The 26,797-nt window shown below is 50.6% G+C and overlaps 1 protein-coding gene and 1 long non-coding RNA gene across 2 annotated transcripts in view; one reads left to right on the plus strand and one right to left on the minus strand.

The window, feature by feature from the left end:
- Nucleotides 1-1,975: 1,975 nt before the first annotated feature.
- On the minus strand, nucleotides 1,976-23,801 carry LOC138444299 (uncharacterized). Its single transcript, XR_011258426.1, has 3 exons — nucleotides 23,597-23,801; nucleotides 9,310-10,045; nucleotides 1,976-3,248 (listed from the first exon to the last, which is right to left on the minus strand). It is a non-coding gene; the product is annotated as an uncharacterized lncRNA (long non-coding RNA).
- The window catches only part of SMAD6 (SMAD family member 6), a 77,914-nt gene continuing 74,887 nt past the window's right edge, over nucleotides 23,771-26,797 (plus strand). The window contains exon 1 of the mRNA XM_069597646.1: nucleotides 23,771-26,065. Coding sequence (XP_069453747.1) covers nucleotides 25,249-26,065 — 817 coding nt within the window. The 5' untranslated portion in view covers nucleotides 23,771-25,248. The remainder of the gene's footprint in view (nucleotides 26,066-26,797) is intronic.

A 26,797-nucleotide genomic window follows, 5' to 3' on the forward strand; every position in this document is an offset into this window, starting at 1 on the left:
CTCTTCGCGACCCCATGGACTGCAGCCCACCAGGCTCCTCCACCCATGGGATTTTCCAGGCAAGAGTACTGGAGTGGGATGCCATTGCCTTCTCCAGAGCAGTGCCTGACACCTAATAAATGCTCCAAAAACCGTGAGTTATTATTAGTATTATTTTTGTTACAATGACCATGTCATAGTTGATGTCTTTAGGTAGTGAACAATCCAGTGGGAAGGCAACTTGGGATAAGAATAGTATTCATTGGGGCTTCCCTGGTGGTCCAGTGGTTAAGAGTCCACCTTCCAATGCAGGGGGCTCTGGTTCAATCCCTGGAGGGGGAACTAAGATCCCATATGCTATGGGGCAACTAAACCACAACTACTGAGCCAGTGTGCCACAACTAGAGAAGCTGGAACCCTGGGAGGAGGACCCAGAGCAGGGGGAAAAAAAAAAAAAAAAAAAAAATATATATATATATATATATGTATTAATATCTATAGGGTTGTGGAGAGGACTAAATGAGTTAATACATGTCAAGTGCTTAGACAGTGCCTGTAAGGGCTTAGTAAGGGCTGCAAGCATTTGCTGCTTCTCCTCCTACTTTTCCAGAAAAGGAAACAACGAGGGTAAAAGCTGTGAGGTGGGAAAGGGAATGAAATGTTCCAAGATGAGCAAGTAGGTCAGGAGTAAAGAAGGGACGTGTGGCAAGGGACGGTTAAGAAGGCGGGGGTGTGGGTCGGCGGAGGCAGCTTCCTGCTGCAAGTGCGTCGTCCAGGTTCAGGTTTGCTGGCCCCTTTACTGCCCCGAAGCCTACCATGGCTCCCGACTTGGGCCTCCGTTGCCAGGGCACCCGGCGCTCTGCACAGAAAGGTTTCTTGGGTACCTCCTCTTGGTCCACCCGGCCTAGAACTTTGCACAGCCATTTCGGGTTTGAAAACTGGCCCCCCCAAAAGGGGGATCTTTCCGAGGGAGTGACCGCGAGGCCCTGCAGAAAGAGCAGGAGGGCAGGCTTTCCCGGAGGGTGTTCCACCTGGCCTCGGCCCCGCCCTAGCCCCGCCCCACCCAGGTCCTGCTCCATCTAGCCTCCCCGCCCTTGCACCCCTCTCTGCACCCCGATCTGGCGAGTGTGGCCGCTGGCCTCAGTTAGGCTCACCTACTGTAGGCATACTAACCCAGGACGGCTGGGCCTGGAGGCAGGAGAGGCAGGAGAAGGAGGAAGGCTTGTGGCCAGGTCGCAGCCGGCCCACCGGTCTCCCGACGGGGGGCATACTTTTAAAGGGCTGGGCCGTGTTGCCCATGGGAACTTGCTGAGCCTCTCTGGGGTGCAATCATTCAGTGAAAGTTTACTATAGAGCTGGTCTGTGCCGGGGGCTGGGGACGTGGTAGGGAGCAGGAGCCATGTGGCGGTACAAGCCTTGGTGAAATGTGATCCCTGAAGCCCTGCTTTCTATCCTACTGACCAGGGGACTTTGCACAAGAGACTCAGCTTCTCTATACTTCTTATCCTGACGTGTAATTTAAGAGTAAAACACTCATCTCATAGGGTTGTGCCAATTATATGACTGCGTACTTATAAAGTTCTAGGAATAGTGCCTATTAAGCTTTCTGATTAAGTGCATAACAAGCTTCATTATTAGCTATTGTTATCTGCACCTCATTGGAGCTTATATTCACTGACTTCATCTTATTTTTTTAGAATTCAGGACATTAAAAAAAATTAATATTTTATTTTTGGTTGTGCCGAGTCTTGATTGCTGTGCCGGGGCCTTCTCTAGTTGTGGTGAGCAGAGGCTACTCTTGGTTTTGACGCTCAGGCCTCTCATTCCAGTGTCTTCTTTTGTTCCAAAGCACAGGCTCAAGAGCATGCAGGCTTTCAGTAGTTGCGGCACAGGAGCTTAGTTGCTCCATGTCATGTGGAATCTTCCCAGACCAGTTATCAAACCTGTGTCCCTTGCATTGGGAGGCAGGTTATTAACCACTGGACCACAAGAGACGTCTACGACTTTATCTTTTTTATTTAAAATTTCCTTTTCATTAGGAATTATTTGAGACATATTTTTTAAAAAAGTAGAAACAGTGTCCCCATCACCCTATTTAAGAAATAAAGCATCATAAACACATTCTCTCTGCTCAACTAAAGTCAGAACTTCATATCCCATGCCCTGGAGGCCTCCACTCCCTTCTCGATGCTGCTCATGGTCTGTGAGAGATCCAGATAGTACACAATCAGATCCTGCCACAACCCTCTTGAAAACCTCCACTTAGTAAGATAAAATCAAACACATCCCCTTGACATCCAGGCCCTTCGCTTCTGACCCCCACTGACCCTTCCTGTTTGATCTCTGCCGCCCAAAGTCAAAATTCCCCTTGGCATTTCTCTTCTTTTTTAAAAAAGAGATTTATTTCTTTTATTTTTTGGCTGTGCTGGGACTTCCTTCGTACATGGGCTTTCTCTAGTTTCGACAAACAGGGGCTCCTCTTCGATGCAGTGTGCAGGCTTCTCATTGGGATGGCTTCTCTTGTTGCAGAGCACAGACACCAGGCCCATGAGCTTCAGCAGCCGAGCAGCATGGGCTCAGGAGTATGAGCTTCAGTGGCCGAGGGGCACGGGCTCAGGAGTTGTAGCTTACAGACTTAGTTGCTCCGAGGCATGTGGGATCTTCCCAGGCGAGGGATCCAGCTGGGGTTCCTTGCATTGCAAGGCAGATTCTTAATCACTGGACTACCAGGAAAGCCCCCCTTAGCATTTCTTAAGTGTCTCTGCTCCTTGTATATGCCGGCTCCTCTGCTGGGGGGTTCTGTGTAATCCTTCTTCTCTTTCCTTCCCTGCCTCCAGGAGAAGCAGCATCCTTTGATCCCTCAAGACTCCCCGAGCACTGTCCAACTGGGATGCATGTGTGTGTCTCCCCTCGGCTGTAGGGTCCTGCAGCAGGTCCATGACTGACACACTTTCATCTGCTCCTGGTAAGGGAGAACCATACGCTGGACTCCACAGTTGTAGCTGAGTGTGTTTGGGGCAGCGTGCTAAGGTGCAGTATGGATGGTCATCCAGTGACTCCAGCCCCATGCTTTTCACTGGGAACTCACAGTTCATCAGCTTTGAAAGGTCTGGGGAAGAATCCAGAGGTCCTTAAATGGGGGCCTCATTTTAAAGAAACTCCAGCTCAGTGCGGTTTCCTGCAGTGCCTGGTTTCCCTACTCCTTCCGTCTTCTCGGTTCCCCGTTTCCTCTCTTTGAGCTCCTCATGATGAGTGGATCATCCCTGAGACTGAAGATGTGAGACATTCAGTGACCATGTCATGGATCCAAGAGAACTGTAGGGTTAGGGAAACCAAGTGGATGCCAGGTCTGGCTCCAGACAACCTAGGAGCAAAGGGGTTGCTTCCAGAGCAGGGGCTCCTGGCCTGTTTTCATAACACCAGGTGTACCTGCAAGGCACATTCTCTTCACAGAGAGAGGAGAGCCTGAGTGTCCACTGAAAGTAAGCTGAGAAGTGCACTCTGCCTCTAGGGAGGAAGCTGAGTGCCTCGCAGGAGGGTGGGGAGGGTGGGGAGAAGAGGGACACTTGCTTCTATAGACATTTTGTTCTCTGTTCATGTCTGATTTTTCTTTTTTTAATGAAAGCATATTGGATGATAATCAGAAGAGCTGGGTTCCAGTATTGCAAATACCAGTGACCAGCCTGTTCACCTTGGTCTCTCTGAGCCTCACTTTAATAACCACCCAGTTCTGAAGCTCAAAGAGCAGACCTTACAAGGGAGACCTTTGTAAACTAGACGGGGCTGGGTGCACTTAATTATTATTTACTCTGCACTCAGTTCATCTCAATAGACAATCACTGAGGCTTCTCTATTGACCATAGTGTGTGGATCTCTATATACAAGTTTGGGTGTGTATGTCTGGGCATGAGGGTGTGGGTCTGGGTGTGTGTGTGCCTGGACATGTCAGGGTGGGGTCTGAGGTGACTGTGAACTTAACCATTACAGGGTTTCTGCCCCAGGGAGCTCCTGGTGCAGCAGGACAGGTGACCAAGTGAGCAACTTCCTCTGACACTCCTGAACTCTGTTGCTGTTGTTTAGTCCAAGTCGTGTCCAGCTCTTTGCAACCCCAAAGACTGCAGTCTGCCAGGCTCCTCTGCCCATTGGATTTTTTCAGGCAAGAATACTAGAGTGGGTTGCCATTTCCTACTGCAGGGGATCTTCCTGACCCAGGGATCGAACCCACATCTCCTGCATTGGCAGGTGGAATCTATACCACTGAGCCACCAGGGAAGCCCCTCCTGAGTTCTGCTCAGGGCCAAATAAAGAGAAGAAAATGTGGGTGCACAGAAAAGGCAACATGGAATCACACAGGGGCCTTTGTCCTGGCTGTTCCTTCTGCTTGGACTCTTCTTCCTCAGAATCCTTAAGTTCCGCCGCCTTGCCTCCTTTGGCTTTTTGAGCAAATGTCGCCTTCTCAAGGAGGTCTACATGATCATCCCACTAAGTAGCAACTCCACTCTGCACTCCCAAAATCCATCCTGGCATTTTTTTTTTTCTTTTAAACCTAGGCCCTTACTTTCAATGACAGTAAATTTATCTATAACAAAACTTACTTAAACTAGTCTTATACTTTACTCATTTTTGTTTAATTGTCTGTTTCCATCCTTTGCTTCATTAGAATGAAAGCTCCTGCTATGTCCCTGCCCAGGGCCTGGAATGGTATGCCTGGTGCAGAGAAGACACTCAGTGAGCATTCATGAGTAAGGGTGGTAACAGGGCAGGTGTTCAGGGGTGGGTGGCAGAGAGGCCATAGCCTCTGTGGACTAAAGGGGTGCCTCGTGATGTGGGATCTGGGGTCCCTGCGGATGCTGGGGGTAGGACCCTCCGGTGGGCACAGGCAGAAGACATGGCCTAGAGAAAACTTAAGACATTTTGGGAGCCATTCTCTATGTCCCAAATTCCAGCTGAGTGTCCATCTTTTCCCTCTGCCACCCTGAGGATCACAGTCTATGTTATGGGGGAGGGGAGATTCGCGGGCCCAGCTGGTGTGTGGGGGAGGTGATGGTGGACCCATTCATGAGAATCAAAGGCAACCTGGAGGTCCCTTGGCTACGAGAAGGTACCTCTGGGGACATGGGGGGCGGTGCATTTAGAAGAGAGAAGGCAACAGAAGTCCCTGAGATGGTGATGGTGGTGCTTGCATTGTAGACTCCGTGAAAGTGGAGATGTTTTTGCGAGTGTTGGTAACAGAGAGCAAGGTCCAGGCAGAGGGCACTCCTGGGACCATAAGCTAGACAAGAGCTTGAGTGGGGACTGAGGACAGGTTGGGAAGGGCCTCAAAGCCAGGCAAAGGAGTCAGGATAGAATCCTGGGAGCCCCGGGGAACACATAAGGATCTGGAGCTGAGAGTAGGAGATGGCAAAAGAAGGAAACAATTTCTTAAGAAGATTTGCCTTTCAGGGGTCTTTACCCCTGTGAGCTGCCCAAAGAGGAGGAGGAGACATGCTCTCTGAGCCTCATAGACAGAGCAGGGGGACAGAGTGTCCATCTCACTCTGGTAGTCCACTCATCGACTCACTCACTTTATCAAGCACTTAATGTGTGCTGGCCTCCATACTAGGATTTGGGGATCCCATGAAAAATCAGTCCCAAACTTTGACCCCATGCGAGGGAGAGAATACCCCAGGAAAGAAGTGACAGCTCCAAGGAGGCTATGGTTGTGCCCAACTGGGAGATCAGAGAGGGATTCTAGGACCAGGAGGCATCTGAACTGGGCAGTAAAGGATGGTCAGCGGTTTGAAATTCATCTGATCCGGAAGAGAAGGCATTTTAATCAGGAGCTCCGAACCAGAGGTTTTACTGCAGATTGTTTCATTTAGTTCACCCAGCAACTCTTGGAGGAGGTAGCCAGGCCAGAGGAGGTGATATATTATAGATAAGGAAGTAAAGATCTGGGGACCAAGCCCAGAGAGGAGAAGTGCCCAGCCCCACCCAGGTCAGCGCCCTGAAAACCGCAGAGTTGAGACTGGAACCCAGGGCGTTGGGCTCCCATCCAGGTGCCCATCTGTGGGTTCACAGCCACACTGGTTGTTTAGGACTTGAATTCACGGCTGCTTGCTGGCGCTGTGAGTGCTGTAGAGAAGCTGTCAGTCCGTCCCCACCCCAGGCTCTTGATCTGCCTCTGCCTGACCCCAGAAAGGATCCAGGACAGGGACCCAAGACCCAGTGCAGGCTCCTCCGTGCTTGGCTGTGGGCCCTGGTGGCTCAGAAGGTAAAGGACCCGCCTGCAATGCAGCAGACTCGGGTTCAGGTTAGATTCCTCGGTCGGGAAGATCCCCTGGAGGAGGGCATGGCAACCCACTCCAGTGTTCTTGCCTGGAGAATCCCCATGGACAGAGGAGCCTGACGGGCTACAGTCCACGGGGTCCCACGGAGTCGGACACGACTGAGCAACTGAGAACAGCAGCGCAGCCCAGGCAATGGCTAGGATGGAAAGGGGCTTGTCGGACTTTGAGTCTGAGGGCTTGGTCCCAGCTGCGCCACGTGCTGGCTGAGCAGCTTAGGCAAATCACCTCACCTCTCTGGACCCTTCAGTTCCTGCCTCAGTCAAATGAGAATGCTGTTCTCGCTAGTATTCCCCACGTCCAGTCAGTGGAGAAACCGAGGACATGATAGGTATGACCAGATAAAAGCTGGCTGTTATTATCTTAAGGGACTGGGGGTTCTCTGCACCACGAGAATGATGACAGGAACACTACGACATTATGTCTGCAGGGTGAGTTTCTCTGAGTCCTTACCAAGCCCAGTGCTGAGCACTTGCTGTGTATTAATTCACTGAATGGAGTGTGGATGGGAAAATATTGTGGGTAAAACGATCATCAATATGTATGGTCTGTAAATATAATGATGATGAGGGAGAAGGAGGATAAAGATATCTTTTAAAGCTATGTAATTATCAGGTTCAGAAGTCTTGGCCAGCTCCTGGGGGCTTTGCAGACTCTGTGGCCTGGCCCCTTGACAACTCTGGGCCTTTGCTTCCTTCATCTGAGTGGCTAACATCCTCAGAGCTCAGGCATCCAGCCTCCCAGCCCCTGGATGAGGTGTTTAGGCCCCAAGCCAGGCCAGCCCCAAGATTCCTATTCTGGGGCAGCCCAGCTACAGCCCCAGGAGGGCTGCCAGCAAGGGGCCCAGCAGCTTATCGCTGCGCGGGGACTCTCCAGCGGGCAGACTGTCTCCACTGCTGCTGAGCCAAGCTGATAAAGAGGACAGACCCTTGTGTTTACAGTGGCTGGGAGAGTGGGGCCTCCTGGGGGCGGCCCCATCTCCTGTGGGAACAGACTGTCTGTTTGCTGAGATACCATCGCATTCCTGCAGCCCCAGGATGGATGGGGGCGGGCTGGGGTGCGGAGATGGGAGGGGAGGAGGAAATATGACAGCTGCCTGCTCTCTCTCTGTTCCCTGGGGCCCCACGTTGAGAAGGCCAACACTGGGTCTTCTGGTGGGTCTATGGTTTCCCTGCCTGATTGTTAAGCACTTCATTAAGGTCAGTGATACCCAACACGGGCACTTCTCTCTACAGTTTATAAAATATTTTCTCAACATGTATCTTTTTTTGGTCTTCCAGAGAACCTTCTATTTAGTTAGTTTGAGGTCATAACGTTTCACAGAAAAAGATGCCTTTCTTTCTGATCAGACTGGCGCAGAGGACCGGTGACATGACCGGACATTGGGGCAGGGGTCCTGCTTGACGCTCAGCTGACTAGGCCACCCCTCAATTAAAGCTACTTACATACTGCTTGCTATGGGACAATGACTGTCAAAAGTACTTGAGATGCACTAAGTCATTTAATCTTCACAACAGCCCTCGTGAGATAGGTGCTATCATTATACATTTTACGGTAGAGGAAATCAAGGCATAAGTCACACAGGAAGAAAGCGAGCGGGCTGGGATTTGAACCCCAGCAGCACAACTCCAGCATCCCCAATTTAACCATGGGACTACACTGCCAGCTTAAACTCAGTTCATGATAGTTATTGGGTCGGTCGGCAAGTTCATTCAGGTTTTTCTGTAAGATGTTATATCTCTCCCATGCTTACAAAGGCAGCAAGCGTTTACAACCACAGAAGCAGGAACTGGCCTTGGAGTTAGGCCTGTGTTCAACTTCCAGCACTGACACGAATGACCTTGGAGGCTGACCCTCGCCTGTCTGAGTCTCAGTTTCCTTCTCTGGAAAGTGGAAACAAGACCAGCCTTAGCAGCCTTAACTCTGACCAGGGTGTCAGAGTTGTTGTATGCGAAAGGTCTGGGACAGGGTAGATTTTCATTAAATAACCACTCTTATTACTTTGACAGCTGATGTAGGGAGGTGGCCTGCCCAAAATTGAGATTTCAGAAGAGTATCATTTAAACAAGAGAGACCCGCCACTCAGCTATGGAAGCACAGAGGAGGGGTGACATCTAGTTGAACAGATCTGGTGGCTTCTCAGGATGCAGCATGTGGGTGGGACCCTGGCTTCAGTTGGACAGCCTTGAGTTCAAATTCCAACATCCAGCCCTTACTCTCTGGGTAGACTTGGGGAACTGCTTGACTTCTTTGTAAAATGAGAACACTAGGAGAACTATCGGAGAAGGCAATGGCACCCCACTCCAGTACTCTTGCCTGGAAAATCCCATGGACGGAGGAGCCTGGTAGTCTGCAGTCCATGGGGTCGCTGAGGGTCAGACACGACTGAGCAACTTCACTTTCACTTTTCACTTTCATGCATTGGAGAAGGAAATGGCAACCCATTCCAGTGTTGTTGCCTGGAGAATCCCAGATATGGGGGAGCCTGGTGGGCTGCCGTGTCTGGGGTCGCACAGAGTTGGACACGACTGACGCGACTTAGCAGCAGCAGCAGCAGCAGCAGCAGAACTATTCTCCTGGGGTTGTGAAGAACGGATGAGATTGTTCAGGAAAAGCAGCACTGGGCACACTGGCAGGTGCGTGGTAAGTGCTCAATAAATACTGCTGATATTATTGCTCCTGGGGTGGGAGAGGGGGTGGTAGACAGAATAATGCTCCCCCCACCTCCAAAGATGTCTGTGTCCTAATCTCTGCAACCCTCAACTGTGTATCCTAATCGCTGGAACCTGTGACTGTGTTAGGTCACGTGGCAGAGCGGAATTCAGGTTGCTGGTTGAATTAAAGTTGCTAATCAGATGACCTTGAGATGGGGAATTATCCTGGGTTATCAGTGTGGGCCCAGTGTCATCACAGGGCAAATGAGTTAGGATAAACTAGATAATGCTGTGGTAACAAATATCCCCCCAATCCCAGTGGCTTTACTATAACCATGTTTAGGTACTACCTGATGAGTTATCAGGATGCTCTGTTCTTCAAAGTCACTCGACCGTCCAGCTGCAGGAAGTTCCACATTGATATATTTCCATAATGACAGCGGCAGGGAAAAGAGAACATGGCAAGCCACACGCTGGCTCTTAAATCACTTGCCTAAAAGTATTGCGCATCACTTCTGCTCATATTTTATTGGCCAAAGCAAGTCACATGGACACATTTGAGTTCAATTGGGTGGAGAAGCACAATCCTACTATCTTCCCAGAAGAGAGAAATGACTATTTATCAAGTCTTAATACCTATCATCAATGGTATAGTCCAGAGTGGGGCTTGGGTTGAATGCAGTTCAGACATAATTTGTTTGGCATGTTCAGTATTTTAAATAATTATATAAAGTTTCCAACATGTATAACATCAACCTATGTCATATACAAGTTCATATAATCTGGCTAAATTTGAAAAGTTGGACTATTGTGATAGTGAGCCCAGCTGTATTAATTAGAATTAGGTTGGGCAGATTATAACAGAAAATGTCAAAATAACAGTAGTTTAAATAAGATACATGTTTCTTTCTCATATAAAAGGAGCCAGGAGATAAACCGGCAGCTCAGGCCTGGGTAGGTAGATTCAGAACGCCATCAGGGGCTTAGGCTTCCCTGTTCTGTTGCCTTCCGTGTACAGCTCCCATTTGCAAAGGCTGCTTCCCAGTCCGTGGCGGCTTCCAGGCCTCCAGCCATCACATTCACATTCTAGGCCAGAGAAGAAAAGCTGAAGTCAAACAGGGGGCCTCCGGATGAGCCTTCCCAGAATTCCTGCACAACGCGCCTCCCTGCAGCTTATTGTCTCGATAGCTGTATGGCTATACCAAGGGCAAGGGAGGATACAGATGGTCATCTGACTGCGCTCAAGCCGAAGTAGTCCTTTTCTCCCAGGATGAAATTTTCCCAGCTGAAAATAAATCATCTTTCTGCTATTAAAAAGAAAGAAAAAGAACTGGGGTTGCCATTGGCACTTAACAGTCTCTGCCAGGAGCCTGCAGTCCTGATTGTCTGGAGTGGAATAGTAGATTCTCATTCATACTGGGCCTGAGTGCATCAGTTTCCCACAGACCCCACCACTCCCTGATGCCTCTCCAGCACTCTGTCTGTTACTACTTATCATTGGGCTTATGTTGGCTGTTTTGGTCTTTTTTCTTAGCAGAATTAAGAGGAGAAAGAAATATTTCTTTTATTTTGTTAAAAGTCAAGAAAGAGCAAAAAATATACCAAGAGAATCACGAGAGTAGAAGTATATTTCTCTGGGGAAGAGAAAAATATTCTTTTTTAAAAAATTTAAAAATATATTAAAAACATGTTTTATTGGCCACAGTATGCAGTATTTTAGTTTCCTGACCAGGGATTGAATCTGTGCCCCTTGCATTGGGACTGTGGACTCTTAACCACTGGACCACCAGGGAAGTCCTGCGAAAAATATTCTTAGCTGTGTATCATGCAAACACAGTGTATTAAAAAGAATGCAGCTTAATACACTGCTCTGAAACAGCTGACTTGCTTTGGTTGCCGCTCTGGCCAGGCATCTGACTGGTTATGTAGCTCCCTGGGAAGACAGTGGGTCTGCAATCCCTGGTTTTGCACAGCTCACCTTCTTTTTGGGAGGAGAACAGCCCCATTTTGTCCAACATCTTTTACCCCTTATTTGGGATGACCCTGCCCTTCTTTGTATTCGGGACTTATTTTGAGCAAGTTCAAAACTGTCTTGTAAAGTTCAAGATCATTATGGCAGGCAAAAATGCAGTGAAATAGCACACCACTGTCAGTTAATTACTAAAAATCCTTTAATAGCTGACATTATTATAAATTATATACCCATTATGACAGGGACAATTGAGCTCTCTGTTTTTTTTTTTTTTTTTTTTTTTTGCCCTGCATTGGAACCCCAAACAATGCTGTCTTGTTGGAGAATGACCTGGATGCTCTTGGAAGCAAGTTGGGAGTTTTCATGGGCTACCTATGCTGACCACAGCAGCCTGTGGGCCTCTGAGGACACCCTGTTGCTGGGTGGGGATAAGGCAGCTACCTGAAAAGGCCTCAAAAAACAACCATTTTCCTGTTCCGACCTGCCTCCCCCACTGCTATGGCCGCAAGAGTCTCTTCCCCAGTGAACCTCCAAACTCCCTCTGCTCTGTCCCCTGTTCTTTCCCTGTCCTAGACCTAGCTCAAAGAGCGCCTCTTCCAGACAGCCTCCCCTGATTCTCCTTCCTAAAGCTCCAGACACATAGTTAGTTGGTTCTCTTTTGGTTTTGCTTTTAGGTTGAGCACATAAAGTACACATATTAAATGTAAACCTTGAAGGTTTTTTTTTTTTACCTGTGTGTACACTATGTAGCCTCCTCCTGAATCAAGACATGGACTATGGGTCCTCTCTTGACTCAGAAATGTACCTGTGCATGAGAATTCCCTCTGGAGAGTGACAGATGCGGCCTCTGGCCTAATCCAGAGATGCCAATTCAGTAGATCTTGAGTGGCTCAGGAGTGCAGATGAATAGCACTCAGGTCCACAAGCAGAGGGGACTTCCCTGGTGGCTCAGTGGCAAAGAATCTGCCTGCAATGCAGGAGACCCGGGTTCAATCCCTGGGTTGAGAAGATCCCCTGGAGGAGGGCATGGCTAACCCATCCACTATTCTTGCCTGGAGAATCCCATGGACTGAGGAGCCTTGTGAGCTGCAGTCCATGGGGTTGCACAGAATCGGACACGACTGAAGCAGCAGCAGCCTCAAGTGGAGCAGGTCTGCGGCTCACCCTGGAGAAACCTACTTAGTGCTTGCGGGGGTAGGTCCCCTGTCTTCTTTATTACCCGCCCTGTCAGATGGGGGCGTGTTCTGGTCCCTTGTCTCAGGACCCAGCAAGGTTCTGGGCTGAAAGAGGCATCCACAGGGGTGCTTCTAGGCTGGGTGCTGTCTGAATCTATGCAATTTGGGAGGCTGGCCCAGAGAAAAAGAATACTCTGATGGGTGCAGGGCCTTGGAAGGGCCTCCTACAAGTTACTTTTACCCCACTTTCAGTCTACCTCTGGCAGCCACTTAAGAGTTCATGGTCTTAGATGTTGTAGGGGTGAGAAGCTGTCTGCTGGATAAGACAGCTTACTCCTTCCATCCACAGGAATGGTCACCGGGATGCTCAGCCTTGCTTCAAATTAGAATCACCTGGGGGAGCTTAAAAAGAACCCCACATACCCAGCCCCCCATTAGATATTTAGATTTGATTGGTCTGGGGTAGGGGTGGAGCTTTAGTATTTTTTAAGCTCCCAGGTGATTCCAATGCACAGTCAAGGCCAAGAACCCCTGAGCAGAGGCCTGGCTCTGAATTTTAATCTTCATCTGCTCCAGATATATACTGAGTATATAGCTTCATAGATACTGTATATAAGTATATAATGTATATATACTTAGTATATATATTTATAGTCTTATATATTTATACTCAGTATATACACTCATATATAATATTTTATATGTCTAAAAGTCTATGAATATACTTATATAAAAGATTATATCCATATATAAGGGTTTATATACTAAGAGTATAATTAAAACCAGGTAAATGCATGTCCTCCCACCACCTCCCTTCTGCCTCTCCTGAAGGAGCCAGGACTTCTGACTGTGGTTGGTGTCATCCAAGCGAACCATGTCCCTGGGCTACCTTCGGGCACCCACTCCCTCCTGGAGACAAATCAACTAATAATATTGGACATTTATGAAGCATCCTCTGTTATGTTTCTAATCCTCACGGCAACATTGCATTTCAGCAGGAAGGAAGCTGAACTCAGGAAACCTTAGTGATTGCCTTCAGAGCCTCAGTGGGTAGGGACTGGAGCTGGGATCACACCCAGGCCTTTAGGGTTCCAAAGGCCACGTGCATTTCCCAGGCCAGGCTGCTTCTGGAAGCAGCGCCTGATTACTGAACACCAGCCATGCCCAGGGCACAGGCCCACTTACCCATTAGGCACGGCAGACATGGTGCCTAGGGCCCATGGTAATTTTAAGGGGCCTAGAAAATGTTTTAGTTTTCATTGTGTTTGAAATCAGAAGAAAAGAAATAATAATGATAAACATACAATGATGAATCCAGCCTGGATTACATTTGTCAAATGTAATGTCAATTACATATGCCAAAACACTTGTAAAATAAATTTTTTTTTTTTTTATGCAAGAAGGTACCCATGAAGACAAAAGTGTCTAGGGACCGTGGAAGTCACAATGCAGCCCTGTGCAGAGTCCTGGGTCCTGGAAGTTGCTGACCATTTTGTCCCCCAGCCCTTCCCAGAGCACAGTGAGTGCTAGTGGGGACTGAGGCAAGAAATGTTTATCACACACCCTCTGTACACCAAGCTCTGGGAAGTAAACAAAAGCGACAAGTGTGTCCCGGTCTAGCTGAGAAGAGACGATATGCAGACAGGAAGCCAGACAGGATGCCCTCTCCCACTGTGGTCAGTTCTTCTAGCTCTTCTTATTTTTTTTAATGTTATTTATTTGGGTCTTTGTTGTTGTGGGGGCTCTTCTCTAGTTACGGCAAGCAGAGGCTACTCTCTAGTTGGATTGCTTCCATGTCTTGGCTATTGTAAATAGTACTGCTAAGAACACTGGGGTGCATGAATTTTTTCGAATTAGAGTTTTCATCTTTTCCAAATATATGCCCAGGAATGGGATTGCTGGATTATACAGCAGTTCTACTTTTAGTTTTTTAAGGAACCTCCATACTGTTCTCTGTAGTGTCTATACCCATTTACATTCCCACCAACAGTGTAGGACAGACTTCCTTTTCTCCACACTCTCTCCAACATTTATTGTTCATAGATTTTTTGATGAAAACCATTTGATTGATACTGGTTTTTTGATACAGACTTTGTGGTTTTGATTTGCATTTCTCTAATAACGTAACAATGTTGAGCATTTTGTCCTGTGCCGGTTGGCCATCTGGATGATTTCTTCAGTGAAATGTATATTTAGGTCTTCTGACCATTTTTTCATTGAGTTGTTTGTTTTCTGTTACTTACTATCTTGATCTTTTCATACTGAGGGCTGCCTCATTCTTTTCCAATAGCTGGATGATATACAGTAATTGATTTAACTAGATCCTTTATTGATAACCTTGTTTCCAATCTCTTCGTTATAAAGTCACCTTATGGAGCATAACTCCCACTCTTCCAATTGTACATTAAATAACTGTATATATACATTATTTCACTATGTGCGAGCACATGTGTATGTTTGCATATAAAATGGAATCACAGCATCAAGAGGTGCGGGCACTGTGAGGGAGGGGTTGTTGTTTAGTTGCTAAGTCATTCTCAACTCATTGCAACCCCATGGACTGTAGCCCACCAGGCTCCTCTGTCCATGGGGATTTTCCAGGCAAGAATACTGGAGTGGGTTGCCATTTCCTTCTCCAGGGCATCGACCCAACCCAAGGATCAAACCTGTGTCTCCTGCACTGGCAGGCAGATGCTTTACCACTGAGCCACCAAGGAATCCTGCTAGGGAGGGGAAGTTGGGACAACTTCCATGGGGAGGTGAAAGTGGCCATATTTATCTACATTAAATTCCTTCTCCCCAGTTTTGGGAGCACCTCCTGGGTGCTGTGCTAGGGGTACACAGGGGAGGAGCATTCACGCTTTGCTCTTGGGGGCCTCTCAGATTGGGACAATCACTTGCGTTCCTGGGAAGGAGGTCTGTACAGATGCCAGGAGAGCGAGAGGGGGGCAGCCACAGGCCTGTCTCTCGGGAGAGAGAGGAAAAAACTGGCGGAAAAGAAGGAAGAGCATCGCAGGCAGGTGAACCAGCTTGTGCAAAGGCTGGGTGTCAGTTGACAGGAAACAGGGGGCCTTTAGGGTGTTCTGGGGCGCAGGCCTTCTCTTGTTCAGGGTCCACATGATGGGAGGGGAGATGAGAGGGGACCTACACCTAATTGGGCTGGGAAGTGATTCTTTGCCCTTCCGGGTCATGGGGCTTCAATGGTTCTCAGTCTGGGAGCCTTGTGATGAGAGAGAAGTGCTTGAAACCTTTTTCTGGCTGTGGTGTGGAGGAATGACTGAATAACAAGGACTATCCAGTAATCTCCCAGTCCCTGACGGGCAGGCTCCTTGCACGAAAGGCCTTTGACCCATAGCAAGCGCCCTATAGAAACAAGTCCCTGAATTATAGTCAAGAACTCAAATGAGCCCTGTTCCCGGGCATTGTCTCTGAGATGAGGGCTCCTGGATTTGGCTGAAGGCTAAGGGGAGTGAGCTTCCTCCACCAGGAGGCCTGGGCTCAGGCCGGGGGTCGGGTCTGGGGTCACAGTCCGGTGCTGCTCACAGTGATTGTGACATTCTTTAGGAATCTCTCATCTCTGTCCAAAGAAAAAAAAAAAGCCCCTCCATTTTGCATACTATTCCCTGATACATCTAGGTTAGCTTTAATAGTAAAATGGGATACATTGCAAATATAATATAAAAGTAAATTTCTCCAACCTTTTTGAATCAAATTAGCCCTTCAGAAAAATCCTTTGACTTCGAGGGATTCTCCTAGTTTGAGACGGATGGATGAAGGCAATCCAGTTTCACTGCAGCGAAGCTACAGTCCTCACCCAGGTCTCTGTGTAACTACCTCTGGCCCTCTTAACAACCAGGAGACTGTTGCTGATGAAGACTTCACTTATTCACGCCTCTGTTCATTCATTCACCTGGTATTTCTGAAGCCTGATAATGTTCAGGGCAAAGGGCTTCCCTGGTGGCGCGGAGGTTAACGCGTCTGCCTGCAATGTGGGAGACCTGGGTTCGATCCCTGGGTCGGGAAGATCCCCTGGAGAAGGAAATGGCAACCCACTCCAGTATTCTTGCCTGGAGAATCCCGTGGACGGAGGAGCTTGGTAGGCTATAGTCCACGGGCTGTAAAGAGTCGGACACGACTGAGCAACTTCACTTTCACGTGACACTCACAAGGAGCAAAATAGCAGTAGCAGCTCTAAATGCTTTGCATATATATCAGTCAATACAGTGATCCTACAGGGTAGGTACTATTATTATTAAATCCATATTACAGATGAGGAAACTGAAACTTGGAGAGGATAGGTAAAGTGACCGAGGCCACCCTGTAAGCGCCAGAGCCAAGATTAAAACCAGGCAGTCTGACCCCAAGGCTGCCCTTTTATCTCCTCTTCTGTATACACTGCACGGTTAGGGTCAGAAGCCTTAGGCACCGGGATAAGGGGCAAAGAGCCCTGGGAGCTAGAAAACCTCAGGTCAACCTCTGACTCCCTCCAAGCGGCCCTGTGATCTTGGACAAATCACTCTTTTTCTGGTTCTAGAATCTCCTCTGGCTCCCCTCCCTGTCCTGTTCTGAGCTGTTTAGACTATTTAGATAGTGGAGGGTTAAGGGCAGCACAAGGGGTGTGACCAGCAGCATTGGGAAGGGCAGTTTCTCTAGGTTCCCAGGAGCTGCTGAGTTCCACAGGGTGCCAAGACTTTATTCCTGCCACAGTCAAGCAGGCCCATTTTATCGATGAGGAAATTGAGTCTCCCAGAGGTTAAATAAAACAACTAACTCCTTGCTTATTTAGCTAATGTGTGTGCTCAGTCACCCGGTTATGTCTGACTGTTTGCGACCCCATGGACTGCAGCCCGCCAGGCTCTGTCCATGGGATTTCCCAGGCAAGAATACTGGAGTGGGTTGCTATTTTCTTCTCCACGGGATACTTCCCACCCAGGGATCGAACCTGCATCTCTTGCGCCTTCTGCATTGGCAGGCGATTCTTTACCACTGCGCTACCTGGGAAGACAACATCTCCCATGTGCTGAGCACCTATTAGGTGCCAGACACTGGACTAAGCCTTTGAATCTTCAAAACAACCTCCCAATATTATTATTACCAGTTAAGTGTCAGGCTCCCCGTGTATAGTCTCTAATCTGGGAGTAATAATAGCACCCAATTGGGGTTTGTTTTAGGAAGTTAAGGAGGTTGCCTATGGTCACACAACTGAGAGGTAACTGAACAGGGTTTGAACCCAGGTCTGTTTGGTTCAACAAAATGATGGTTAAGAACCATTACCCCGTGCTGCCCAAGCATAGGCTGCCTGGAGTGGTAATGGTAAAGTCGGCATTTGATTCATAGAGGTTCCATAATTGTAGACAGGACCAGGAAAAGTCCTTCTGAGAGAAAGTAAGATGTGAGCAAACAAAAAAGCCTGAAAGTAGGTGAAATTAGGCATTCGTTAAACCGGCGTTCCCAACATTGCATGTATTCAGATGGCTATTAGGATAATTCAGGTGATACACAGATAAACCAGCTATTTTTTAATGTATTATGTATATATGTATTTATTTTGTAAGAAATGCTTTATTTTTAAAATTTGTTTGGTCACACCATGCAGCTTGTGGGATCTTAGTTCCCCAACCAGGGAATGAGCCTGGGCCCTCAGCAATGAGAGCATGGAGCCCTTACCACTGGACTCTAGGGATTCCTGATTTTATATATTTGTTTCATTATTATTATTTTTAAAATTTATTTACTTTTGGCTGTGCTCTTTGTGGCTGTGCATGCTTTTCTCTAGTTGTGGTGTGGACTTGCAGTGGCTTGTCTTATTGTGAACCACAGGCTCTAGGACACATGGGCTTCAGTAGCTTGGCACGTGGGCTCTGTAGTTGCACCTCCAGGCTCTGGAGCACAGGCTGAGTGGCTGTAGTCCATGGACTTAGCTGCTCTGTGGCATGTGGAATCTTCCCAGACCGGGAATCGAACCTGTCTCTTGCATTGGCAGGTAGATTCTTTACTACTGAGCCACCAGGGAAGCCCCTATCATTTTATATATATATATATATATATATATATATATATATATATATATATATATTTATATTTATATATATATAAATATATATATATATATTTTTTAATTTAAATTTGGCTGACCCAGTTTTTAGCTGTGGCATGTGAACTCTCAGCTGTGGGATGTGGGACTAGTTCCCTGACCAGGGATCAAACCCAGGCCCTCTGCATTGGGAGCGTAGCATCTCAGCCACTGAACCACCAGGGAAGTCCCTTTATGTATCTGTCTTAAAGTCATAAATTTAACTAGCACATTTGTGACGCCATGGCTATTACTGCTTGTGACAAGGCTAAATGAAAGTGGTGAACTGATTTTTAAAATTAAGTAAATAAGCGTCAGTAAGGTGTCTACACTGTTCAGATGATCTCTCACACTCTCAAGTCTGTGTAACAGCAAGTCACACTGGTTCTATCTTCAGATATGTCCAGGATCTGACCTTTCCTCCCCATGCCAGCATGGCCTCTCCTGGGCCACTGCAACCGTCTCCCACCAGGCCGCAATCTCTGCCCTGCCATCTATTCTCCGTGTGGCAACTAGGGGGAGCCAGTCAAACAGAAGGCAGACCGTGGCCCTCCTCTCAGAACCTCCAGGGGCTCCCAGCTCACAGGACAAGCCCAAGACCCACCAATGGCCCGGGTGCCCTATAATCTGCATGCCCCCCACCTCCCACAGTACTTGTCTCATCTCATGACCTCTTTGATGGTCCTGGGATATGCAAGGCACACTCCCACCTCAGGGTCTTTGCGTTTGCTGTTTTCTGAGCAACATTCATCTCCCAGATAGTGTCAGATAGTCTCAGACAGTGTCACCATCAAGACCTTGCTCAAATGCTACCTTCCCAGAGAAGTATCCCCTGACCACTTTCTCTGAACCACATCCACTTTCTCCTGGCATTTGTTTCTTCTTATGTTTAACATTGGCACATTTATCTTCCAAGATGCTGGATACGATTATTTTGTTTATGGTCTGTCTGTCCTCCCACTGGACTCCTTGAGTTCAGGAATTTTTCTGTTTTGCTTACTGAAGTATCCCCAGCACTGGGAACATGGCCTGGCACCCAATAGGAACTAGATGAGTATGTGTCATGTGGGTGAATACATGCCTGTGTGCATTCTTCAAGACAGAAAGGGTCCGCAGCATTCATCAGTCTCAGAAGGGTTATCCATCCCCAAAGGGTACCCATGCTCTCCCATTTGGGACCACATTGACCAACGAGATTTAACCTTCTAAAGGGGCAGATGATACCACTTAGCCAGTTGTTGTTGGGCCTATAGTTGTTTTCCTGAGAATTAATAAGAGAAGCCTTGATTTATCCATTAGTCTTCTGTGAAGTGGGCTGGGATGACTCAGTCTCCCTGCCAGTCCATCTCACCATAGCAAGAGGCAGCCAGACTCTGTCTGTGATGCCTCTGTTCATAAGCAGTAGCCCCTAGAGCCTGGCTCTTCCCACCACCAAGTTCTGCCTTGTGTTCTTTCTGCTCTTTCATGCCTTGTGAATTCCTAGCTAATGCGGAAACATCCAGGCTTCCCAGGTGGCGCTAGTGGTAAAGAACCTGCTTGCCAACACATGAGGCATAAAAGTTGCAGGTTTGATCCCTGGGTTGGGAAGATCCCCTGGAGGAGGCATGGCAACCCACTCCAGTATTCTTGCCTGGAAACTCCCAGGAGCCTGGTGGGCTATGGTCTATAGGGTCGCAAAGAGTCAAACACACAGAAGCAACTTAGCATGCAGAGGCATGGAAACATCCCAAAGACAAAAGACCGTGTTTCCTTTTTTAGGGCCAGATACTAAGAAGGAGAACACTCAACTCAAGCGGCCCTGGGTTCAAGTCCCATCTCTGTCACTTCTTGGTTGTGTGACCAAAGACAAATTACATAACCTCTCTGTTTGCTTTAAAAGTGATTTTGTAAGAACAGGAACAAAATCTGGGGGGATTTGATGAGATAGTGCAAATAAGTGTTTGGTCCAGATGATCATGAGCGTGGAGCTTGGTGAAGCAAGGGGTTTTAAACGAAGCATGTCGCAGATATAAAATGCCCATTATGTGACAGGTGTTATGCTAAAGACTGGGGAGAAGAAATGGGGTAAGTCTTGTGTGAATTAGCTTCTCTGATGGTGCAGAGTGAGAGTGAGAGTGAAGTCATTCAGTTGTGTCCAACTCTTTGTGACTCCATGGACTGCAGCCTACCAGGTTCCTCCATCCATGGAATTTTCCAGGCAAAAGTACTGGAGTGGGTTGCCATTTCCTTCTCCAGAGGATCTTTCCGACCGAGCAATCGAACCCGGGTCTCCTGCATTGCAGGCAGATGCTTTACCATCTGAGCCACCAGGGAAGCCCGATGGTACAGACAGAGGGGCATCAAATGGCCTGTTTCTGACTCGCTCAGTGGGGCTGTGGGTGGCCTGTGCCTGACAGTTTCCCCATCTCTAACCACATGACACTTACATTCCAGAGACAAAGGAGAATTGTGATCAGATCGTATGGGTTTATTAACTGTGAGAAAACACGGGGTACTTTGGGGGAATATTAGAACAACAGGGAAGGAGCAGATTTAAATCTGAGGGGTCAGAGTTACTTCTTCGTGAGTTACTTTGTGAGTAACCTGACTGTGGAAACCTGGGTAGCAGCAGCTAGGACCCTACATTTCTCCCTTCCCATACCCCCAGGAAATTTGAGCTTGTTCTCCAGAGGGGTGGTTTACAAAGGCGTCCTTAGGCTGCTGGAGAAGACTCTTGAGAAAGCAAGATCAAACCAGTCAATCCTAAAGGAAATCAATTCTGAAGATTCATTGGGAGGACTGATGCTGAAGCTCTAGTACTTTGGCCACCTGACGGGAAGAGCCGGCTCATTGAAAAAGACCCTGATGCTGGGAAAGCTTGAAGGCAAAAGGAGAAGGGGGTGATAGAGGATGAGATAGTTAGATAGCTTCACCAACTCAATGGATATGAATTTGAGCAAATTCTGGAGACAAGTGGAGGACAGAGGAGCCTGGTGTGCTGCAACAGCCCACGGGGTTGCAGAGTTGGATACAACTTAGCAACTGAACAACCACCACCTAAGGCTGAAGCTCCGAGGCCCTGCCCTCTGGGCACTGCCACACGCACCCTCTAGTGGTCACAACACAGGCAGCCGCAGGCCAGGCTGGATGGGCCCTGGAAATCCAAGGACAAGGGGGCTGACTGTCACCATCCTTTCTTTCCTGATATTATTGCTATTGAGACGTGGTCTTCCTGGAATGAGGGATGCCTCTGGGACCTCATGTCATTGAACTTTGGTTATCCTCTGTGGCACGATTCCTATTCCCACCCCAAGGCTTATAGAGCCGAGGGAGGTTAAGCAGGATCAGTCCTGAACTCAGGCCTACCACACTCTGGTTTCCGTGCTCTTCAGGTGTCATCTAGCTGGCACCTAAAGGCACCCCACCCCCAATGCCTCATCTCTGGGTGAGCAGAAGGCAAACTCTGCCCAAATTACTGCTCAGGAAAGAAGGCAGCCTCCCCAGGAGGTTTCTGTTTCAGGCTTTCCTTGGTCTGAGGCCCCAGACACAGACCTGACATCCCTCAGGGTGCTCCCCCAGGAACCCTTCAGAAAGGAGTGTCCTGGTACCTCAGGGAGGAACTGGGGAATGGAGGGGGAAGGAGACACGGTTTGACTCCAGGGGTAGGTGTTGAGCATTTGTGGAAGCCCTGAGGGGTAATCTGTCTGCTTGCTGTCCTTTCCCTTTAGATTCCCGTCACATAAACCCCTTCCCCCAAACTGGCTGGGGTGAAATCCAGCCTCTGCCACTAAATACAGGCTTGTACAAGTTACTAGGTCTTTGTGCCTCAGTGTCCTTAACTATAAGTTAACGGTTAATAACTATGCCTACCCCCAAAGTGTTGTTAAATGGAGTCTGGGGCCTTACCCCACAATGCTTTGATTCAGCAGGTCCAATGGACCGGTTTGAAAAGCACTGTTCTCAAGGATATGCTCTGGCAACACAGACCCACATCACTTCCTTGCTGTCAGGGTGAGCCCACATACTGGCTGATGTCTCTGTGGTGTTAGCATTATTTTAGCACTTTGAAGACTATCTTCATGTCAATGATTAATTCCTCTTCCTCAGTTTACTTACCTGTGAAATGGAGGTAATAGTATCTATCAGGGCTGTTGTGAGAATGACTAAAATCTCTGTAATGCTTGAAACATGGCCTTGCCCACAGTAAGCACAAGCTATTATTATAACCCACAGTCAAACCAGCGGATACCCTGATAAAACACTTTACATTAAATTTCTTCTCCTATTTTAAGACGCACTAATTTCCCCAGGGGACAGAAGTGACTGAAAAGAGGCCTCAAGGTCCGTTGTCCTCTCCGTATTGCTTACACTGGTGTTTTGTTCACTTGTGAAAATTCACCGTTTGCTTGCGATTTGTACACTTTCCATGCACTTATCTCATAGGGGCTTCATGGTCCCGTGAAAACGCAGGACAGGCATCATCATCTCCGTTTTTCAAACGAGAAAATGAGGCCAAGACAGCTATTCTGTCTTGGCTAACGCAGAAGGGGATGCGGGTGAGGAAGCTTCTAAGCCCGACCCTCCATTCGCCAGAGTAACCGCCTCTCCCAGAGGGCGCAGACTGAACAGTACCTGGTCCAGGTAAAGCTCAGCAAAGGGTGAGCCCATCCAGCAAACACTGCCCTCCCCCCAGCGCACACTTAAGTCGGGGCGGCCCCGGGGACTCGCACTGCGGCTGCCTCACACGGCCAGCCCCACACGTGGGAACCCACACGAGAACCGCGCGCCGGCGCCCCCTTCGCCCCCGCGGGGGAATGGCGCCCAGCCTCGGGCCAATGAGAGTAGCGGAATTTATTTCATTCAGTGCGGGGCCGGGCTCTTGCCCGGAAAGGGGCGGGGCGCCACGCCGGGGGCGGTGCCGCCGCGCGCCCGGGAGAGGGCGGCGCCCGCCCCGTGGCCGGGCCAATCGGCGCCGCGCCCGGAGAGGGAGGGGGGACCAGGCCTTTTTTCCCTCCGCGCGGGGCCAATCCCGACTTTACAAGCTTGAACTTTTGCCACCCTCGGACGAGAGAGCGCGCCCGAGGAGGTACCCCGCCGCGCCGGCTCCTGGGGCAAGAGCGGCCTTAACCCTTCCCGCGCCAGGCGGTCCGCTGCTGCCACCGCTCCCCCACCAGCTTGCCCGGGATCAGAAGGGATCTGGCCCCCAACCCACCCCCATTTCCGTGGTGAAACGTCGCTGGGGAAATCACGAGCCCTACCCACACCCCTCTTTGTGGTGCAGAGAATAAACTGGAGAAGGAAAGAGGGTGGAGAAGTCACCCAGCCTCGAGGGGGCCCGGACGGCTGGCGGCCCGCCTAGCTCTGAGGGAAAGACTTGGCGACCGAAAGGAGCCCGAGAGACGTTCCCCGCCGCCACCCCACCCTCCGTAACTCCTTACCTCGAGCAAGCCTAGAGTCCCTCTGCGTGAGGTATCCCACGCCACCCGACTGGCCCAGCAGACTACCCCCGACTTTGAGCAGGGGTGTGGAAACCTCGTGCTATCACGTTAGATCCCGCCACCCCAACAAATCAGCCGCCCCCTACTGCCAAAAAACGTAAGCCAGGAAAGCACACACGCACACCCATTTTTATTAGCCTTCCCTGGGATAGGGGTTTGTACCAATTCTAAAGTGCAACGTGTGTTTGAAGTTTGTGCACAAGCCAAGGAGAGGCCAAGCGCCCCGTTTGCGTCCGAGTCTCAGTGGGTCCACCAAACTCTCGCGCAGCCAGCCTGCCCGTGGTTTGTGTAACCGTGTGTGTGAGTGTGTGCGCGCGCGCGCGCTCGCATCTGTGCCCGCGGCGCACGCGAGCCAGAGAGCCGGCCGTGGGCGCTGTCAGGCCCTGGGCGGGGGAGGGGGGTGGTGCTGGGGCAAGCGTGGGGCGGGGGCCGGGGCTCGGCCCGCCCCGGGAGCCGGCCCCTTGGAGCCTCGGGCCCTGCAATGGGACGTGTTCTCCTTTAAGAGTTAAGAAACTTGAAACCTTGTTTGCGCAACAATCAGCGCCGCGGAGCCGCCAAAGTGTCTAGACTGGCATATGATGGGAGGCAGCCAATGACTCCGCGGCGCTCCTCCGGGGGCCCTCAGTGTGCGTTTGAGGAGAACAAAAAAGAGAGAGAGAGAGCCGAGTGGGGGAGCGAGCGAGGGAGTCGAGCCGAGAGAAAGAGCCGCCGGGCGCTGCCTCGCCAGACCTCGCCGGGACCGCGGGGCCACCGGGAGGCACTTTTTGTGGAGGGGGAGGGGGGCGACCTCTGCAGCCGCAGCGTCCTGGGCGTCCGAATGCGGCGTGGGGCGGGCTATGACCTCTGCCTCGGTGGATTGCATTTTAATTAAGGATTCCCAGCAGCTCTTTGGGATTTTTACAGTTTCCACTCATGTGTTGACACCGCGTTCAGGAGAAATTCGCTCCAAGTGCATCTAGCGCCTGGGACCTGAGACAGAGTTGGCCTTTCGTGCATGCAATTCCAGGGATTTTGGTTTTGTTTGGGGTTCTTTTTCTTCCTTTCCTTTTTTTCCCCCCTTTTCTTTTTGCAGGGAGTAAGAAGGAAGCCGAGGGTATCATCAACAAGCCTGCCTTTCGGATCCTGCAGGAAAAACCCATGTAGTGAAGCGCTTGGGTTTTAAAGGCAGGGCTTTCCAGACACATTTGGGGAGTTCAGCTCGAGTGCTTTGTGCTCATGGACCAGCCGCGCAACTTTTGAAGGCTCGCCGGCCCATGCGGGGTCTTTCTGGCGGCGCGCCGCCTGCAGTCCCTCTAAAGCGCCGGGGCTGGAGTTGCTGAGCCTCCCGGCCGCCGGGGTCCATGTAGCCGCGGGCCGGGCGCGGACTGCGGATCGGCGTGCGCGCGTTCCCCGCCGTCCAGCCCTGGCGAGCTCCCTCATGTTGCAGCCTTGCGGTGCCCCTTCGACGACAGGCTGTGCGCGGTTTGCACGGCGCCCTGCGGCAGAGCTTCATGTGGGGCTGCGGCCCGCGCAGCCGGCGCCTCGCTGAGGAAACGGACCCCCGGTAACCGGAGACCGCCTCCCCCCCCTCCCCCGGCGCCAAAGGATATCGTATGTTCAGGTCCAAACGCTCGGGGCTGGTGCGGCGACTTTGGCGAAGTCGTGTGGTCCCCGACCGGGAGGAAGGCGGCGGCAGCGGCGGCGGCGGTGGCGACGAGGATGGGAGCGTGGGCAGCCGAGCTGAGCCGGCCGCGCGGGCACGAGAAGGCGGAGGCTGTGGCCGCCCCGAAGTCCGCCCGGTAGCCCTGCGGCGGCCCCGGGACGCGGTGGGACAGCGAGGCGCCCAAGGCGCTGGGAGACGCCGGCGCTCAGGGGGCCCCCCGAGGCCCATGTCCGAGCCGGGGGCCGGCTCTGGGGGCTCCTCGCTGGACGTGGGGGAGCCGGGAGGCCAGGGCTGGCTGCCCGAAAGTGACTGCGAGACGGTGACCTGCTGTCTCTTCTCGGAGCGGGACGCCGCCGGAGCTCCCCGAGAAGCCGGCGAACCCCTGGTCGGGGCGGCCCAGGAGCCGGAGGGCGGCGGGCGGAGTCGCGAAGCCCGCTCGCGGCTGCTGCTGCTGGAGCAGGAACTCAAGACGGTCACGTACTCGCTGCTGAAGCGGCTCAAGGAGCGCTCGCTGGACACGCTGCTGGAGGCGGTGGAGTCCCGCGGCGGCGTGCCGGGCGGCTGCGTGCTGGTGCCGCGCGCCGACCTCCGCCTGGGCGGCCAGCCCGCGCCGCCGCAGCTGCTGCTCGGACGCCTCTTCCGCTGGCCCGACCTGCAGCACGCCGTGGAGCTCAAGCCCCTGTGCGGCTGCCACAGCTTCGCCGCCGCCGCCGACGGCCCCACCGTGTGCTGCAACCCCTACCATTTCAGCCGGCTCTGCGGGCCAGGTGAGCACGCCGCGCCCTGCGGGTCCTCGCGGTTCCCGTCCAGCCGCCTTCCGTGGCCTTCTCTCTCCCCTTGACTCTCGGGAGGGAGGGCGAAGCTGCGGGTGTTCCCCCGGGTGCCCCGGAGCGTGGGAGTTCCCAGTGGAGGCGCCTCATCCTGGCAGCAAAACCGGGTAGTGGGTATGTGGGCGCACACATCAAACGGCAACTCTATCTAAGGCTTCAGCAAACTCAGACTGGCGCCCTGCCGTCCATGGGGTCGCGAAGAGTCGGACACGACTTGGCGACTAAACAAACTCAGAAAGGTGCTCAATGCGCTTTGCTCTGTGCGGCTTCAGGGATTTAAGGCAGACCCCAACTTTGTAGACAGTAGGAGAGAAGGGCAGGTCTAGGAGAGGCCAAAGACACCCCCCACCCCCCAGTGCATTAACCCCTAGTCTGAGCCGTGGCCTGAGGCATTTGTGTGCGTATGCCTATACCTGTGTTATACTTTGTCGGATCCAAGTAGATGCAAGTTGTAAATTCTGGTGTAGACAGTTCATGGCTGGAGTCAAAGGTTTTCGTAAATGTCCCGCTTGTTCCTGTCTACACTTTGGAGCAAAGCTTTGGCAGGATAGCCTTTCTCAGAGTGAAGACCACCGTCTTGTTCTGATTGTTTCCAGAATCCCTTGGGTGTCAAATGCATGGCCTTCTGTCATCATCATTCTCTATTCTGTGTCCAGCTTTTCTAGAGAA

Source organism: Ovis canadensis, chromosome 7, assembly GCF_042477335.2.
Source record: "Ovis canadensis isolate MfBH-ARS-UI-01 breed Bighorn chromosome 7, ARS-UI_OviCan_v2, whole genome shotgun sequence".
Classification (NCBI taxonomy): Eukaryota; Metazoa; Chordata; class Mammalia; order Artiodactyla; family Bovidae; genus Ovis; species Ovis canadensis.